The sequence below is a fragment of the Watersipora subatra genome, chromosome 9 (genome assembly GCF_963576615.1).
Source record: "Watersipora subatra chromosome 9, tzWatSuba1.1, whole genome shotgun sequence".
In the NCBI taxonomy this organism is placed as follows: Eukaryota; Metazoa; Bryozoa; class Gymnolaemata; order Cheilostomatida; family Watersiporidae; genus Watersipora; species Watersipora subatra.
In genome coordinates this window covers 52,904,561-52,920,756 of record NC_088716.1, presented here as the reverse complement: position 1 = coordinate 52,920,756, position 16,196 = coordinate 52,904,561, and the positions used below count along the sequence as shown (strand labels likewise).

Here is a 16,196-nt window from a genome sequence, read left to right as displayed (position 1 = left end):
TGATAATTCATAATGCATTTCAATTTTTGTATTGTCAACTAGTAAGTATATATTTAACTAGTTTAATATAACCATTATTAAAAAACCAATGAAAAGGCTTGTGATCATTTATGGCTGTATTCTACTGCAAAAATGGTGGCTACTTAAGCTTGAGTGAATGTTTAGCCAGGTGTTCCACTTCGTTAACCATATATGTTAAGTGGGCCATTCAGGTTTGAAACCAATTGAATTTTATACAGAAATTGAGAGTTGTTCTCTCAATCTATTCATCTGACATGTTAAAGATAAGATTTTGTAAAAAGCATCGCTTAATTTTTTTGAAATTCTATGCATTTGTAGTTCATGATAAAAAAGCTTGCTGTTCCTTGTCTGCATATTTTAATCTCAAGCCTTCCATAAGATGATCCAGCCAAATAAACAGGAAGTGCTCCATTCCAGTTAATTTACTTGCTATAATAAAAATTATTTCAAATACTTGACTGTAAATATTGTATAGATCAAAACATATTTTTGTAAATTGTCATTTGTGCCCTTTTATAATGAAAAAAAGTTGTTAACAAGAACAGGTTAGTAGAGACGTATCGTGACATATTGATAATATGTGAAAAATTATCCTGAGCAACTAGCTTTTTTTGGTAAATTTTAATATTGCTTATTCTACCTGTAAAAGAGCTACAAAAAATTAGACTTTATATCACAATAGTTTCTATGTTATAGCTGCATGTATTAGAATGACGACTATTGTTAAATTAGAACACCCTAATAGAATTAGTTGTCTAATTTTCTGGTTTTGAAATAGAGATAAACTTAACACCTTGTAGGGCCTACATATGATAAACTATTTAAAATGAGAAAACCTTTGTTTTATTTTTCAGTGTTTTACTCAACTATGGAGCTCAGTCAAGTCAGATACTTCATATCTGACTTGATTAACCAAAGTCTTGCTTTCGTAACAATGTTTGTATTCTATGGTCAGCATCTCCAACTGTAATACTGAAATCTACTATGATATCACAAATATAATTACAGGTGACAACAAGTGGCAGCAAGTGACAACAAGTGGCAACAAGTGACAACAGGTGACAACAGGTGGCAACTGGCTGACACGTGAACATGTTTTTCTTAAGCTACTCTTAATAAACTTTGTAGTAGATCTAATAAGATGTCAGCCATTAACTGCCAGGCATATGCTGTTGGACATGTTCTCGACTGGATGGTTGTATAGTTTTGCATAGAATTTTAATGCTCCTCATTGTCATTTTATCAACAAGCAAAATGTGCCATATGTATTCATTATGAGTCACAGTTAAACTTATTGATTCCTGATATTCTGGTAGCTCCAATAAATGCATTGTTGTAAGTGATACAGCGAATCTTTTCCACTAGCAAAGCATTGAAAAGTGAGGCAAGGGCTATAAATGATCCGACGCTAGTTACAGACCAGTAGGCAGCTAGCTGTGTATTGAATGGATAATAATCCTTATCTAATGACATCGATTCAGTCCTACTAGAAAAAGGGTAATACTTCAGAGGAAAGTGTAGTTCAATGAGCAGAAAAAAAACTACAATATATCAGGTATCAGGATATAGAAAGGAATGAGAAAGGAACAGAACAAGATAAACTAATGTTACACAATTTAGGAGCATTGCAACAACACAAAGGTCTACCAGTAGAATCCATTTTGCCCAAATTTCAAAAACTAATATACCGTGTATGACTAATTATCATACATCTAAAACTGTCCTGGTTCTCATTTTATGAGAATCGGTGCAAGCTGAAGCTATTTTTAGAGTGTCAACAAGGCGATTACTGAATCACCAACTATCCACAATAATCGATTTCGTAATCTGCTTTGATTCGCTGAATTGTAAATTCTTCTAGCAGGACTTGCAGCTGAGCTCACTCCTTTCATCAAGCATTGGGTGGTGCAGCGGTACAAGGAAACAGTGGTAAGCGTGCGTACGTGCTGGATACATTTGAAACCCAAGATGGGCACTTTAATGGGTCATGTTCTTCCAGGTTCTTTCTTCATCGCCTTTTCTGTCTGGTGGCTGATTCGGGGACTTTACAACTACTACTCCAACCCAGGTGAGAATTAATGGCTCTAAGTCCATGTTTAGCTTATTAATAGGTACATCATTTCAGTTACTCATATTATAAGGACATTTTAAGGGTCGAACAGTCATTGAAATACTGTACAGAATATCCTACAAGCTTTTGTTTTTCATGAAATAGGCCTTGATTTAAAGCAAAGTATCATTTCTATTAACAGTTAACATATAGCTAATTGTAAAGAATGTAGACTCGTAAAGTACTGCCTAGGTTTTACAGCAGTGCTAGTGCTTATTAATTAGGGTGCTAAAATATTGTTTTTGTATATATATATTGTCTTCTTAGTCGTGATAGCTATTCATAGCATATATCTAATATCTATGGAGCTATAATATGTATCTAATGGAACTACCGAAGAGCTCAACTGTGTATAGATATTGTTTATTTGTAGTTGATATCTAAACTGCTCAAATTGCCACACGGAAGTTGAGAGTGTTGATGTTTGCTACTTGCGCTCTATTGACAACTATTACTATTTACAGTTATTCCTTAACTAAAACAGAAGACTAGTAATTTTAAAACAAAGGTTAAAGGAGATAGTGAAGAACATCTACAGCAGGTAGGCCAGGTATTAAGAGGCTACAAGACCAGATAAAAACAAATCGGATGCAAAAAAACTAAAAGTGAGTTGATAAACATTTGAAATAAAAAAGAAACAATTTAGTAGTGTTCCTAGTTGTCAGTAAAACATTTACTAAGTGAGAAAGACAACAAACTATGGTTGCGTACTAAGTTTACATAGTCATAGAGACACAGTCTGCCAGTCATAATAGTTTGGAAATAGGGCTATCCAAGCAGTTCTGAGCAGACCAGATTTGGAGCTACAACTAGTCTTCTTGGCTCACTTGTTAGAGAACAAATTCGGTTTTGTTTCATTTGATTTCATATTTATATAATGTTATTTCTCAGTCTGATTACAAACCCAAAATAACTGCTGCAGTTGTATCAACAGTGTATTAGTTAGGGTATATTTGTCAAGTAGAGTGAAATCAAGCTATGTAGATCTGTACATCCTCTTGCAGAATGCAGTTGCTAGCAATCAGCGGTCTTATCACACGCTTCTGCCAAGTAGTCATGATATCCTCACGTGACGCTTAACTACTCATTGTGTCAAGCGTATCTAACTCGATGTCATTAAGTATGCCGCATTTTTGTGGAAAATCGGGATGGCATATTTGTTTATGAGTTTTTATCACTTACTATTGCTCAGTGTTATTCATAGACTAATGGAATGGTTTTACTGACAGAAAACGCTGCAGTCTAGAGATCAATTTAGACCAATAGTTTAGGCTACCAGCAGCGTCCATAGCGCCAGCATGAAGGCATTGCACTTGGCACCCATCTGTCGCGAGTCTGTTTGCCCATCTCACCAAGCTCTTGTTGCTCTTAGAGCTGATTTGGGTTTCGCATTGGCAACTTGACACATAAGCAGGTCTGAAAAAGAGAATTAATCTCTGTTTCTAACATTTAGAAATGCAGATTGTCTGTTCGGCTAGTGAATTGCCTATTTGTCAAGTAGCCAATACAAAATTTAATTCTCAACTTGTAATCTAGGATCTCTCAGCTAGTAACATTATAGAAACAGTGAAGACAACTTCTGTATTTAATAAGATAGCGGAGTAACTGAGAAGTGTGAAGGCTACAAGAACTAACCTAATAAACAACTGTTTATCACAGGGTATTATTCTGTTATGTTCTGTTATATATATTGTCTGTGATTGTGAAAGTAGTAAATGGCAGAAGAGCTATAAATAGACGTTTCAGCATTTATAATCTCAACATCTTAGCAGGAGATATATAGTGTTTATAGTGAAAAGGGCACTGAGGAGAGTTATGGCCACATTTCAGCAGACACTAGCAAATGATCTGGTGCACTTTAGGCGTATATCTACTTAAAATATTTGCAATGGCTTTAAATATAACAACATTATATACAACCTGGGGAGCGGTATTTATTAATAAAATATCTTTTAGTATTTGTTAATACAATACCTTTCATTATTTATTAAAATATTTTTCAGTATTTGTTGATGCAAATATCTTTAGGTATTTATTGAAACAAATATCTAGCAGTATTTATTGATAGAAATATCTTGTAATGATTATTGATAGAGATGCTTATATGCTCTTAATTGTAGAGAAGGTAACTTTAGCAAATGTTGTATCATCTCAAGAACTGCATTCTTGGTGATAATATCAGCAACCATTAGTATTACTTGTTTTTTTCAAAAACATGCACATGCAGTCTCTCTACCAATAAGGCAAGAAAGAGAGAGTTTTCAAACTTTGAAGAATAACACAGATTACAGCTCGTGTGAAAGAATAATCTCACGAGAATGTGACACTGTCGACTACTGTACGATCACTAAATAGTTGCATAATATAACTAGCATTTGTGGTCAGCAGCATCAAACACTTACTGAGAGATCTATGTCTGTGCTTCTATGAGTGATGAAGTTATAAACTCAATAATAGATGTACTACTTGATCATGGGTAGACAAATAGTTGAGATTTTTTCTATTTCTGGCGTAGTTGATCTGCCATGGACAAGATATAGTAACTTGGTTGCTCATGGTGGCAAGTTTTCACAGCTTTCTCTTAGCTATTGAATGTAGATGTAGGATAATACAAATCCATCTACTCACAAGTGCTCAATCAATACACACACTATTAGTAGCATGTAATAATAAGGATGCATGTGATTTAATTCAACTCTGTACACAATACAACTCAAAGTTTAATGAATAACATGCAAAACTGATAAGAGAGTTGTTAGACACATTGACTCTCGTTTCCTTTCTTTTTTGACTTAGTTGTGAATGACAACTAAAAACACTCACATTGCTAGCTTTTTAGTTGACAAGAACTAATGAAATCTCTGTCCTTTTCATTTTAATTGCTACAGGTACATCCATTTGCTACAATTCACCTGTCAATATAAGTTTAATGCACAGATATCATGATTTGAAGTTCTGTCTCTCTTGCTTCTATTGCATATATCTCACCTGTTACTTGTTGTCACCTGTTGTTACCGGTTGTCACCACGTTTTACCAGTTGTCACCTTTTGCCACCTGTTTAATCGGCTGTCACCTGTAATTATATTGCAATATCATAGTGGATTTCAGTATTTACAGTTGGAGATGCTGAGCATAGAGTATAAACATTGTTAGAAAAGCAAGACTCTATTTAATCAAGTCAGATATGAATTATATGACTAGACTGAGCTCCATAGTTGAGTAAAACACTTTGAAAAATAAAACTGAGATTTTCTGATTTTAAATAGATTCTCATATTTGCGTGTACAAGGAATAAGTTTATCGCTATTTTGAAATCAGAGAATAGCTGACTAATTCTTTTAGAACATTTCAATTTAACAATACTTATCATTCTAGTACAAGCGGCTATAACATAGAAACTATTGCAATATGAAGTTTAATTTCTGTAGCTCTTCACATGTACGTCTGCAATCATAGTTTGTTGTCTTTCGCACTTAATAAATGGTTTACTGACAACTAGGAACACTACTAAATTGTCACTCTTTCATTTAAAATGTCTATCAATTCTTCTTTAGTCTTTTTTGCATCCGATTTGTTTTTATCTGGTCTTGTAGCCTCTTAATATCTGGCCTGCTGGCTGTAGACGTTCTTCACTATCTCCTTTAACCTTTGTTTTAAAATTACTAGTCTTCTGTTTAGTTAAAGAATGATTACATACTAATAGCTGTCAATAGACCCCAAGTAACAAACATCCACACTCTCAGCTTCCGTGTGACAATTTGAGCAGTTAAGATGTCAGCTATAAATAAACAATATCTATACACAGTGAGCTCTTCGTTAGCTCTATTAGATATTATAAACAAATGAATAATTAGATATTCAAACATTTACACTTTTTTTTTACTTTAAATTTTTCTAATATTATTCTATCCAGCTGACCTAATGTTTTAATAAAGTCTATATAATGAAATATTGTGATGTACTCCCGATGAAGACACACCCAATGACATGCACTGTCACTCAGATACATAAACACTGCCAATGAGGAAAAGAGCAAGTGGGTGAGGAAAAGAGCAAGTGGGATGGATTCCTGATACGCGCAGTTGTAAACACAATATATCTGTCGTCATGCTCTAAAAACATTATACAATGAAAGTTGTTAGTTGCAGTCCTACGACAAAACATACTAGGAAAAAGCCTTGATGGAACAGGTAGACTCAGAGGAACGCGATAACTACAGGTAGACTCAGAAGGAGCTGTTATATAAACAGCATATAACTATAGATGAGTTTAGAAAAACATTTGGCTAAAGCCAAATTATCCAGTTAACACTCTGAAGCCTAACCATGTACACCCAAGCAAGTCCCCTGATCAGCGACCGTATTTACAACTTTCAATCGACTTTGAAATTATTTGGGATAGCACATTTCCTTTTGAACTGAATATCATATTGACGCTCCAATCTTGTAGAACACAATAAAGAAATTGAAATCTACTATAGTAAAGGATTTTTTCGAACATTTTTTCAAAGAGGGGATGTTCTAGTCGTAAATGAAGAAACATAATGGTTGCTGTAAACCAACTGATAGAGTGTGTTTATTTGTTATGAATAGAAAAACAAATAGTTGTAGTGTAAACCTCTGTTGCTGAGGAGAAGAAGTTTTTTAGATCTGTCTAGGTTTTCATTCATTGCTAAGAATTTCAATCGGCATGTCATTAAAACTAATATCCAGACAGCAGCCATTTTTCATTTTTGTGTCGGATAGAAATGCTTGCCATATTTTAGTAATATCTTGAAAACTGATAATCTAATAAATTTGAAACTTTTAAATTAAGCTGAAACCCTACACCACATAAAGTGATCAAAGTTTTGTAATTCTAGGTTTGTCGCAAGTACAAACAGGACGTATCAGCAGCCTTTTTTATTTCTCAGTCAATTAAAAGTGCCCTCAGTATTTTGACGCTAACTGAAAAACTAATTGCTTATGAAACTTGAAACTTTAGAACTATACTGAAAACATATCCTGAAAAAGTCAATAAAGTTTTGTAATGTTTTGTAATATGGAGGTATGTAAAAACAAAGCAAAACTGTGAATTCGAGTTAACTCGTGTGTAGGATCAGGTAGAAAAACAAATGCCTTAATTATCTTGGGTCCAGGCCTCAAACTGGTAACATACGTCTCATGAAGAAATGAACTAAAAAAATGGATAAAAATTAATTACTGTCAGACAAGTTTACGACTGAGCAAAAGTATCATTTGAATGGTGGGGTACAAGGGTAGAGACCAGGTGAAGGCCGGTTCTCACCCCACCTCCTTACGGTGGAGTGAGAACCGAGCTTTACCAAAATTTTGACTTCCAAAGAGCAATTAGTCATAACTAAGCATGCAAGCTAAATCATGATTAGAATAGGTAATAAATTTTAATTATCAGTTCTAAATGTCCTAATTTACTAGTAAAATAACCTTCTAGTACTTTATATAGGAGTTTGAACTTTATTTATATTTTTTATTTACTAGTAAAGTAAGTATTGCTGTCATAAGTGATGTATCATGCTGTCTAGGAAACATCTAGCTATAAATCTAAAGCTAGAACACATTAACAAGAAATAATCGACATGGGTAGCCAAAATTAGGTCAAACACTCTTCAAAGCATTCTTTGGCTGCACTTGCAGCAGGCAGCGCCATTTGAATATAAATATCTCAGGTTACTTTAAGTAGAGGAGATGTTAGCAATTAAGGGTGAGATTAGAAAAGATCATATAGACACAAGTTATATAATTAAGGATGTCTCCAAGGATTAGCAGCATTAAGTATGAACATATATTTATCGACGTGCTACTATTCTCTTCTGTCATACAAACACTCTGCTACGCTCTCCGCTACACTCTTTACACCCACTCTAAATAATGGCTAATATTACAAGTTACACTATTTTTATTGTAGGTCAATATGTTAGCCGAACGACGTTGGCTTGCTGCTGCCGGAGTAGGTGCTTTCAACGGATTCCGTTTGATTTATGGATTTTCATAATTCTCGCAGCCATCGGTGGTATCCTTGAAATAGTGACAAGTAGGTCGATTATGATGAATTCTCTTGTGTCAAAATAAGTGCGAATAATGGCAGCTCATGGCCAAGTCTCAACTTCAATAATGGTTTTTCCATTTAATTTTGTTTTATTTCTTCCAATTTCCTTTCTATCTCATATTCTCCCATTTTGCCTCATTTTATCCCATACACTTCTATTCCACTCCATGTTTTTCCATTCCACCCCATGGTTTCCCATTTTATGCCATAGTGTACCAACCCTTTCCAATCTACCCTATTTAATCATATGTCATCCTGTTTCATCCCATCCCACTAAATTTTAGCCCATCCCACCTCACTTCGCATCTTTTCAGTCTCTCATACCAGATTCCATCTAGCCCTACATTATTTCAGCCTTTCTTTGTCATCTTATCCCAACAACCCAACCCACTATCTACATCGTTTCAGTCGATCTAATTTCATTACTAATCAGTGCGTTGTGTTGATTGAGTCAATCACTGGCTAAGCAGTTGATCTGTTTGCAACACTAAACCAAAGTAACTTCATAAAGGATAAATAATACTTATTATGTTTCCTCATATGTTCTATTTTAGTAGAGTATTTGCTCTCCTGAGTAAAAGGTAATGATAGAGTTAGCTGTTTTAGTATGGTGGCTATATTGTACTAGCTACTGGTGTGGCTGGTTACATTAGTTCTGTTTTGTAGTGTTAGGAGTATGTATTTACTAATGATACCCAATCCCTAATCTTTCTTCACTAATTCTTACCAAACAATAATTTAACTTACGCACCCTGTACACACCATGGCTGAATGCTTTTTCACCTTGTTTCCTGCTAAGTTTGAAGATTTGGCTGTTATTTTGTCATTTGTATGGTCTTAGCATAGTTTTAGTTTATATCGAGAGACAGTTAATGAGAATTTATGCACGCTCATACTTCATGTAATCTCTGAAGTTTCAAAAGCAAACATTGCTGAAGATAGGCACTCTAGGTAGACACGCCTCCCGTACTACGTGACTACAAAAAGCTGCTATAAGTAGACTGAATAATTATCATAGATGCTAAGTGTAACAGGCATCACGTATGCACGCATCTCATATTTGGTGTCGCCTGATGAGCTGATAAGTAGAGACTCGTTGATTTGTGGTGATGCTTAGCAACGAGTATTATTACAAAGTTTTATTGTCATACCACTTGACTCGCAAAGCGTGTCAAGTGTAAGTCATGGACTTACACCCGACTCGCTGATCACGCACTTTATTGCGTGATCACCACCAGTACAGAGGTGATCACGCAATAAAGGCTTAAAGACTTGAGGTGGTTCAAATCAGGTGTAAGTCATGGAATGACTTGAAGGAATGACTTCCATGGAATGACTTCCTTGTAAGTCATGGAATGACTTACAACTAACCATCACTCTCATTCCGATGATATGTTTCTCAAATAATTAGCTTTTAAAGCATCACAGCTGCTATCTTTGACAGTCGTTTGTTTTTTTAACTGTTTAGATGTTTCTTAGATATTTTTTGCTCAAGCAGGAGTTTTGCTAGTATTGTATCAGTACATATTAGGAAAAAGTGATTTTGCAGGTGTACAACAGAAGGTAATGTTTATAGCAGTTATCAAAATAAAATCGCTCAAATTCGATGTTTTGTTGTAGTTTAGTGAGAGCCATTGCACATGAGAAATAAAAACGTTGTAGTTATCACACCCTGTCAATAATGAAAAAAGCACAACCTGTCACACCCTGGAAAAATCTCTAAAATGCTCCCAAAAGATATAAAAAATTATTAGCACACTTGATTTGATAACCAAAATAACTGACTAGAGAAAGATGATATAATCCAAAAGTTGCAAACTGTTATTTTGCTTATGCATGTTAGTATGAATTCACTGCAGAAGACTCGAGACCGGACAAGTAACAACTGGCTACTATGACATGTCCTTAAAATATGTTGCCAAAACTGATAATTACAAACAGAGCTATTCTCATCTTTGTAAATCGTCTCAACTACCTGTCGCTGTTTGACAGAATGTCAAATCTTCAAATGTTAGTCATTCATTTTGTCACTCATCAGCAAGGAACCAGTGTAGAGCGCTTGATAATTTATGCAGCGGGTGGTTTATTTTTTAGTAACTGCCTAAAAACATTTCTTCTAGCTGCTGGCAGAAGTCAAATCTCTTTTCTCACACTTGCTTCCGTGTCATTAAGTTTACAAATATTTGATAAATGGTGTAGAAATCAGCAGTGCAATAATACCTTCTTAACGTACAGCCTTAGCCTACCGATAAAAAAGTGAACGTCATATTTGACAGAGTTGTTTTTGTTTTAGGTTTTGTAAGTACTGGAATCTTTGTCATGAGCAACAAACAACATTTGACAATGTATACAGCTTTTGTCCTAGCAGCATTTGTCGCTGTGCTAGTACATCATGAGGTGAAGTTTGTGTCTAAAGGTAAGGTAAAGTAACTCGCGCTGCTACTCGCATCTGTAAAGAGATAAAACCTTATCTGGCTATTTTCCGTTGACCCTTGCTAATATCTAGCACCTACATAACTACAATCAGTAGAACATATAAACAAGAATAGGAGATAAGAAGTTGTCGCCTACAAAGACTAATTTTATTCCCAGTCTAGAGAGGCTGGCAGTATGTATTCATTACTATTCATGTATTCCTTCATAACAGATCATAGATACGCAGTGATGCAGTTGCACCGGTATTATCTCACTCAAGTAGCAGAACAAATATTGTCATGTTTTATTCAGCTTACTAAAGGAGTAGATAAGTAGTCATTCATGATACTGCTGCCGTATTATAGAGTGAATATTTACTTGGCAAAACTGAAAACAATTTTTTAGTTTGATATGCAAAGAGATGATAACTCTAAGAGCAGTTTAGGGTACAGCGCAATCAAACCTTATGTACGAATCCAGCCAATGTATAGTATGAAATGAGACTCGTACACTTTGATTGTGAACTACAGATTAATCCACTCTCAATATTATCTAAATATTTATACTATTATCAATTACTGTAATCGGTATGAGGAAAATAGTTTTGGCGTAGTGGCCTACAGTCGTGAACAACTGGTTGGGTATCAATTATCAAATTCTGGGGTAACAAAAATGACATCCACCCTTAAATTGCTCTCCTCAACTGGGTGCGTTTTTAGGTTTTGAGGTTTCATGTCTGGCCAAGATTAGGGAGCCAATTTTTATATAACAGTGCTCATAAAAAACATCCCTAACCTCTGTTTGCAGTAAGCTAAGCAGGCATCATGCTCAATTGTTGGGGGAGAGGGAGGGTTGCTCACACCAATCTGTATAAACTTGACCACCTTGTGTTGGCATCATTGAACTTTTGCAGGCAAATCGGTTGCTCTTTCAGTTAACTAGAGCTACAATCTCCGCTGTCTGTAGAAACTAGTAGCAAACAAATTCTAGGATGAACTTGTAACACGACTACTAAAACAAAGTGTTCAAAAGCACTGTAGGTGCAGCTACGCTAGTTATAATGCTTTCAGATTTGCTAAGGGTACCCTAGCAGAGTACGTGATGTGGTACACTGTGAAAATATTTGTTAGTGAATCTGGTAAATGATTTTTCATTGCGTTTGAAAGGCATCTATAATATTAAAGTCATCCTCTACGCACTGATTTTAGCAATATGTAACTACGCTGTAATTGCTCCATCAATGACGCCCCAAATGATCTGAATAAAACATTTGCAGGGTACACCGTAAGTAAGTTTTCAGTTAATAATCTGAGTTTAAAAACCGTGAAATATTTAAATAGGTTATGAGTCATCGCCTCATGTACTTAGCTATACTAAGTGTACTCTGCCTGAAACGGTTGTTACATTTCTTTGTGTACCCAATCAAGGCAAAAATTACAGCAATTTAGCAATCGTTGTGGGAGGTATGCAGTTGAAGCCGGTACACCCCTCACTTACGTTAACCACTAGCCTCTACACTAAGGGAACCTTGAAGTACCCACAGTCTTTAGTACTGCATTAAACTTGTATGCTGTTAGTCTGCATATAATTTCACTTATTGCGTTCTTGCCATACCTTCATTAGCATACATACAGTGTGAACCAGCCAGTGTTTACCCCTAATTGTGGAAGTGGGGGTTGTGGCACTGTCATTTTAACTACCAGAGGTGAAGTCGTTTTACTATTTCACTGTACAGCACTTGGCTTGATTTTTTTCATTGTATGTTCCTTGAGTGCTGACTGAATGCTGCCTTCTATTGCAGGGGCTGAGTATATGGCCTTCATTTTGGCTCTCACTGTGGAGCTGGTATTATTCGCTTTCCACTTGCACGGTAGAGAAGTCATAGATGTCCATGTGCATATGTTGTTGGTTTACACAGTTGCTGGCTGCATAGTAACAACTGCATTGGAATATGCCTACCCGCACAGTATCAATGCATATATAGCAAGGTATGCAAACAGGCAATGTAACCCTGTTAAGCTTTATCCATATACGTATATAAATCTAGCCATCTTGTCCAGCTATAGCTATTAAAATATTAGTTTGAAGAATCCATATTGCAGAAGATCTGATCTCGGAACCTCCCATTCACCAGGCAAATACCTTACCAATTAAGCTACACTAGATTGATGGATTCATTGGGCGATATATGAGTGAAAATACGCTATCGCTCTCTGTTACGGTGCAACGAAATTTTGTGTTTACTCTCATGGCTCTTTTTAGTAAGCTTACTCAAGTTAGCCATTGGCATTGTGCCAGGCTAATGGCAAGTGGTAGGCAACTACATTACCTCTCACTGTGTATAAGCTGTTTTAATACCCGTGCAACGCCGGGCACTCCGCTAGTTTTTACTGTAATGAAAGTCGTGTCCGTCCATTTGTTTTAAGCCATGACAAGAGCATTCGAAAAAAATTGCCTCGCATGAGAATTGAACTTAAATATTCCATTTTACAAATAGGCACCCTACTAGCTGTACCAACTTGCTGCGCTGTGGAATAATCATGGAAATAGCTGTTACAAATTATGTTCTCTCACAGAGCACGAGACTGTCAGCGTACTAAAAAAGATGAAAGAGAAAATATTGTTACATCTATGCTATCTATTCATTGTTGCTATAGTAGGCCTATAAGTTGTCCGTAGGAGACAGACCAAACATTAATACACAAATTTACTGTTGCTATAATTATTTTATCAGTGACTAAATAAATACATGTAGCAGATAAGTTAAAATCTAGTAGCATTACTAAGCATTTTGGAAGCTCTGGGTAATGCTGTCACTCACCTGCTCTGAAGAGCTGTTTCTTTAGTAGGCCCATGTTGCCGAAGTTCGGGGTGAATAGGAAATCCCGACAGCTAGTGGCATGATAATTCTTTTGGCATTTTTGACCAAATTTTGCCATAATTCTTTTTGGCATCTTCTCAAATACCTGAATGAATAAATCTTTAATGCTCGAGTTGAACCAAGTCTCTGGTATCAGATCTTTTATGACCGGAGTTATGGCAGTTATTAAATAAGAATCTATTTTGTCAAGTGTCTATTAATCCAAAATCAATTGCCTGCGAAAATAAAATTTAATAGTTATTTTTGCTTGAATGATTTGGAGTAATCTACTTCATTGTCAAATGCCTTTTTGACACATACTTCCACTATTGAAAGCTAGAAAAATATTGCAATTTTATACTAGAGTTTGATCTTCTGTGTCTGACATAAATGATAAATGCTTTAATCCTAGCTCCAGGTTAGTTGCTCCAATGTTAGTATAGTCATGGGTTTAGTACATCTTAAAAACAAGCAACTAGTTTTTTTATACAGGTGAAAAAGAGTGTTTTGTATATGCCTATACATATAGAGTAAAACACACCATGTGATATACAAATTGTACCGGTGCCAGCTTTTTCCATTTTTGTGTAATATTGTGCAGCAGGATAAAATTATAATGTAAAACTAATATATTTTTGATATTCGACCTACTAGTTTACTCCGATAAAATTGTTGACAAACAAATATTCTTTATCAGTTGTATGTAGCTATTAGGAGATTTTAAGGGCATGCAATTGTAGGTTATTACTTACTACCCTCTGACATCGCGCACTTTCAAGAAACATCAAAAGCTGTAGCGCAAATTGTAAAACTAGCTTGATGTTTTCCAACTGAATTATAATGTGCCTTTTTCTACTTTTGACAAAATTATAATTCTGTTGCACTGTCGCAATTAGAATTTGCTATTCCAACGTAAATATTGGCATTATTCAGGTATGTTTCAGACACTATACTCTGCTGGTTCAAGGCACCTGGTTCTATCAGGTTGGGTTCGTTCTTTACCCTCCTAGCGGGATGATTGAATCCAAAATTGATCCAGATGACAAGGAAAATATAATGCTGGTGACACTGTTCTTTGCGTGGCATATGATTGGTTGTCTCATCGGTGAGTTTACTACCAAATAGTTATGAGTAGTTGGAACTTGGAAGGCTAGTAGTGTGAACTGATGGTGACTCCTAAGAAATGTTCCACAGACAATGATTTTAATGACGCAGAGAAATTAGCAACAACAACAGACAACAGCTTAGGCCACTCTTGTTAAACAACTGAACACATACATGTAGTTGGTTTATTGACTGCAATAACAATAATGGCTACAACTGTAACTATGACTCTGACTATAGCTGTGGCTATGACTATGACTATGACTCTGACTCTAGCTGTGGCTATGACTATGACTCTGACTATAACTGTGGCTATGACTATGACTATGACTCTGACTATAACTGTGGCTATGACTGTGACTATGACTCTGACTATAACTGTGGCTACAACTGTAACTATGACTCTGACTATAACTGTGGCTATGACTGTGACTATGACTCTGACTATTACGGTTACTGTGACTATCACTATCACTGTGACATATCTTTTTTGAATAGCGTAGAAAACTCAACCCTGGGTCATACCTTAAGACGCCGTAATCTTTTATGCTCCTAAGCATACATCTAGACATACTTATAATATAGCTCATTTATTATTAAATTCGTGTTACACACTTCAACAGTAAGAGTTACTACTAACGAACAAAAGTAAATTATGGTTGTATTAAAGAAGACATTCAGAAATTTTTCCATATGTCAAAAAGGAATGTGGTCTTTCTGCATGAGATTTGCTAGCACGGACAATATTATGAATTGGCCCTTACACTTTATGCATGTGACAACAATTTTACTAAAGCCGTTCTAACAAACTTACATAGTTTTGTAGCTCGCAACTTGATGAAAGAACATAATCACACTCCTGAAGGCACAGACACAAGTGACTCATAGACAAAACACCTCGATAGCTACAATATATTACATAAACTCACACCTGTAAAACTAGCATGGTAGAAAAGTATAAACGCAATTTACTTTCTCACTAATAGCATTTTGCATATGAGAATCAATATGCATCCACATACTATTTTATAACTTTAAGAGAAGACAATTACGTTACACTTCATTTTTCAGGTATTCTGATACTCTCCGCTTTTATTTACTGCTGCGCACCCAAATCTGGTACCATCCACAGCTCTCCAGACAAAGCTAAACTGCTGCCAATGCACAAGAGTGACGGCACAACTTATCAGCTTACTGCTGCTAGTGAAGACAGTGATTAGGAAGCAGAATCACATATTAGTCAAAGATACTAGCTATCTAAACTCTATTTATGAGCAATGTCTTGATTACAAACTTTTTCAGATTTTCATGATTATTTCTATATATATTATTACAAACACGAGCGAGCTATTATGTAGATTTATATTTCCTGCTGGTATTTTGCTCCAAATTATTTTTGCTAGTTATATAGATTTTTAATTTTCAGAAGAATTTTACTGAAGCTAAAAAACAAAAATTAGTCAAACTTTTGATACATATATGTTATTCTCTCACACAATCATAAAATTATCTTTGTAAATAAAATAATTATAAACATCATTAAATACCATTCACTGCTTTTTTTGCGTGCACCTGCACATGGCTCTTCTGCTAGTGAAAGAAATATATCTTACAAACAA

General features: G+C 35.3%; 1 protein-coding gene across 1 annotated transcript; it reads left to right on the top strand.

Annotated features, from left to right (window-relative positions):
- Positions 1–1,919: 1,919 nt before the first annotated feature.
- Positions 1,920–16,049, top strand: LOC137403920 (transmembrane protein 45B-like). Its single transcript, XM_068090041.1, has 6 exons — positions 1,920–2,089; positions 8,058–8,183; positions 10,492–10,614; positions 12,415–12,601; positions 14,418–14,578; positions 15,649–16,049. The coding sequence occupies exons 1-6, from the start codon at positions 1,990–1,992 to the stop codon at positions 15,795–15,797; spliced, it is 846 nt and encodes a 281-aa protein (XP_067946142.1). The 5' UTR covers positions 1,920–1,989; the 3' UTR covers positions 15,798–16,049.
- The last annotated feature ends 147 nt before the right edge of the window (positions 16,050–16,196 follow it).

Bases quoted from the DNA above. Each gene is read 5' to 3' on its own strand.
- LOC137403920 (XM_068090041.1), top strand. From the start codon at position 1,990: ATGGGCACTTTAATGGGTCATGTTCTTCCAGGTTCTTTCTTCATCGCC. The intron at 8,184-10,491 runs GTAGGTCGATTA...TTTTTGTTTTAG, and splicing joins TATCCTTGAAATAGTGACAA to GTTTTGTAAGTACTGGAATC. The intron at 10,615-12,414 runs GTAAGGTAAAGT...CTTCTATTGCAG, and splicing joins GGTGAAGTTTGTGTCTAAAG to GGGCTGAGTATATGGCCTTC.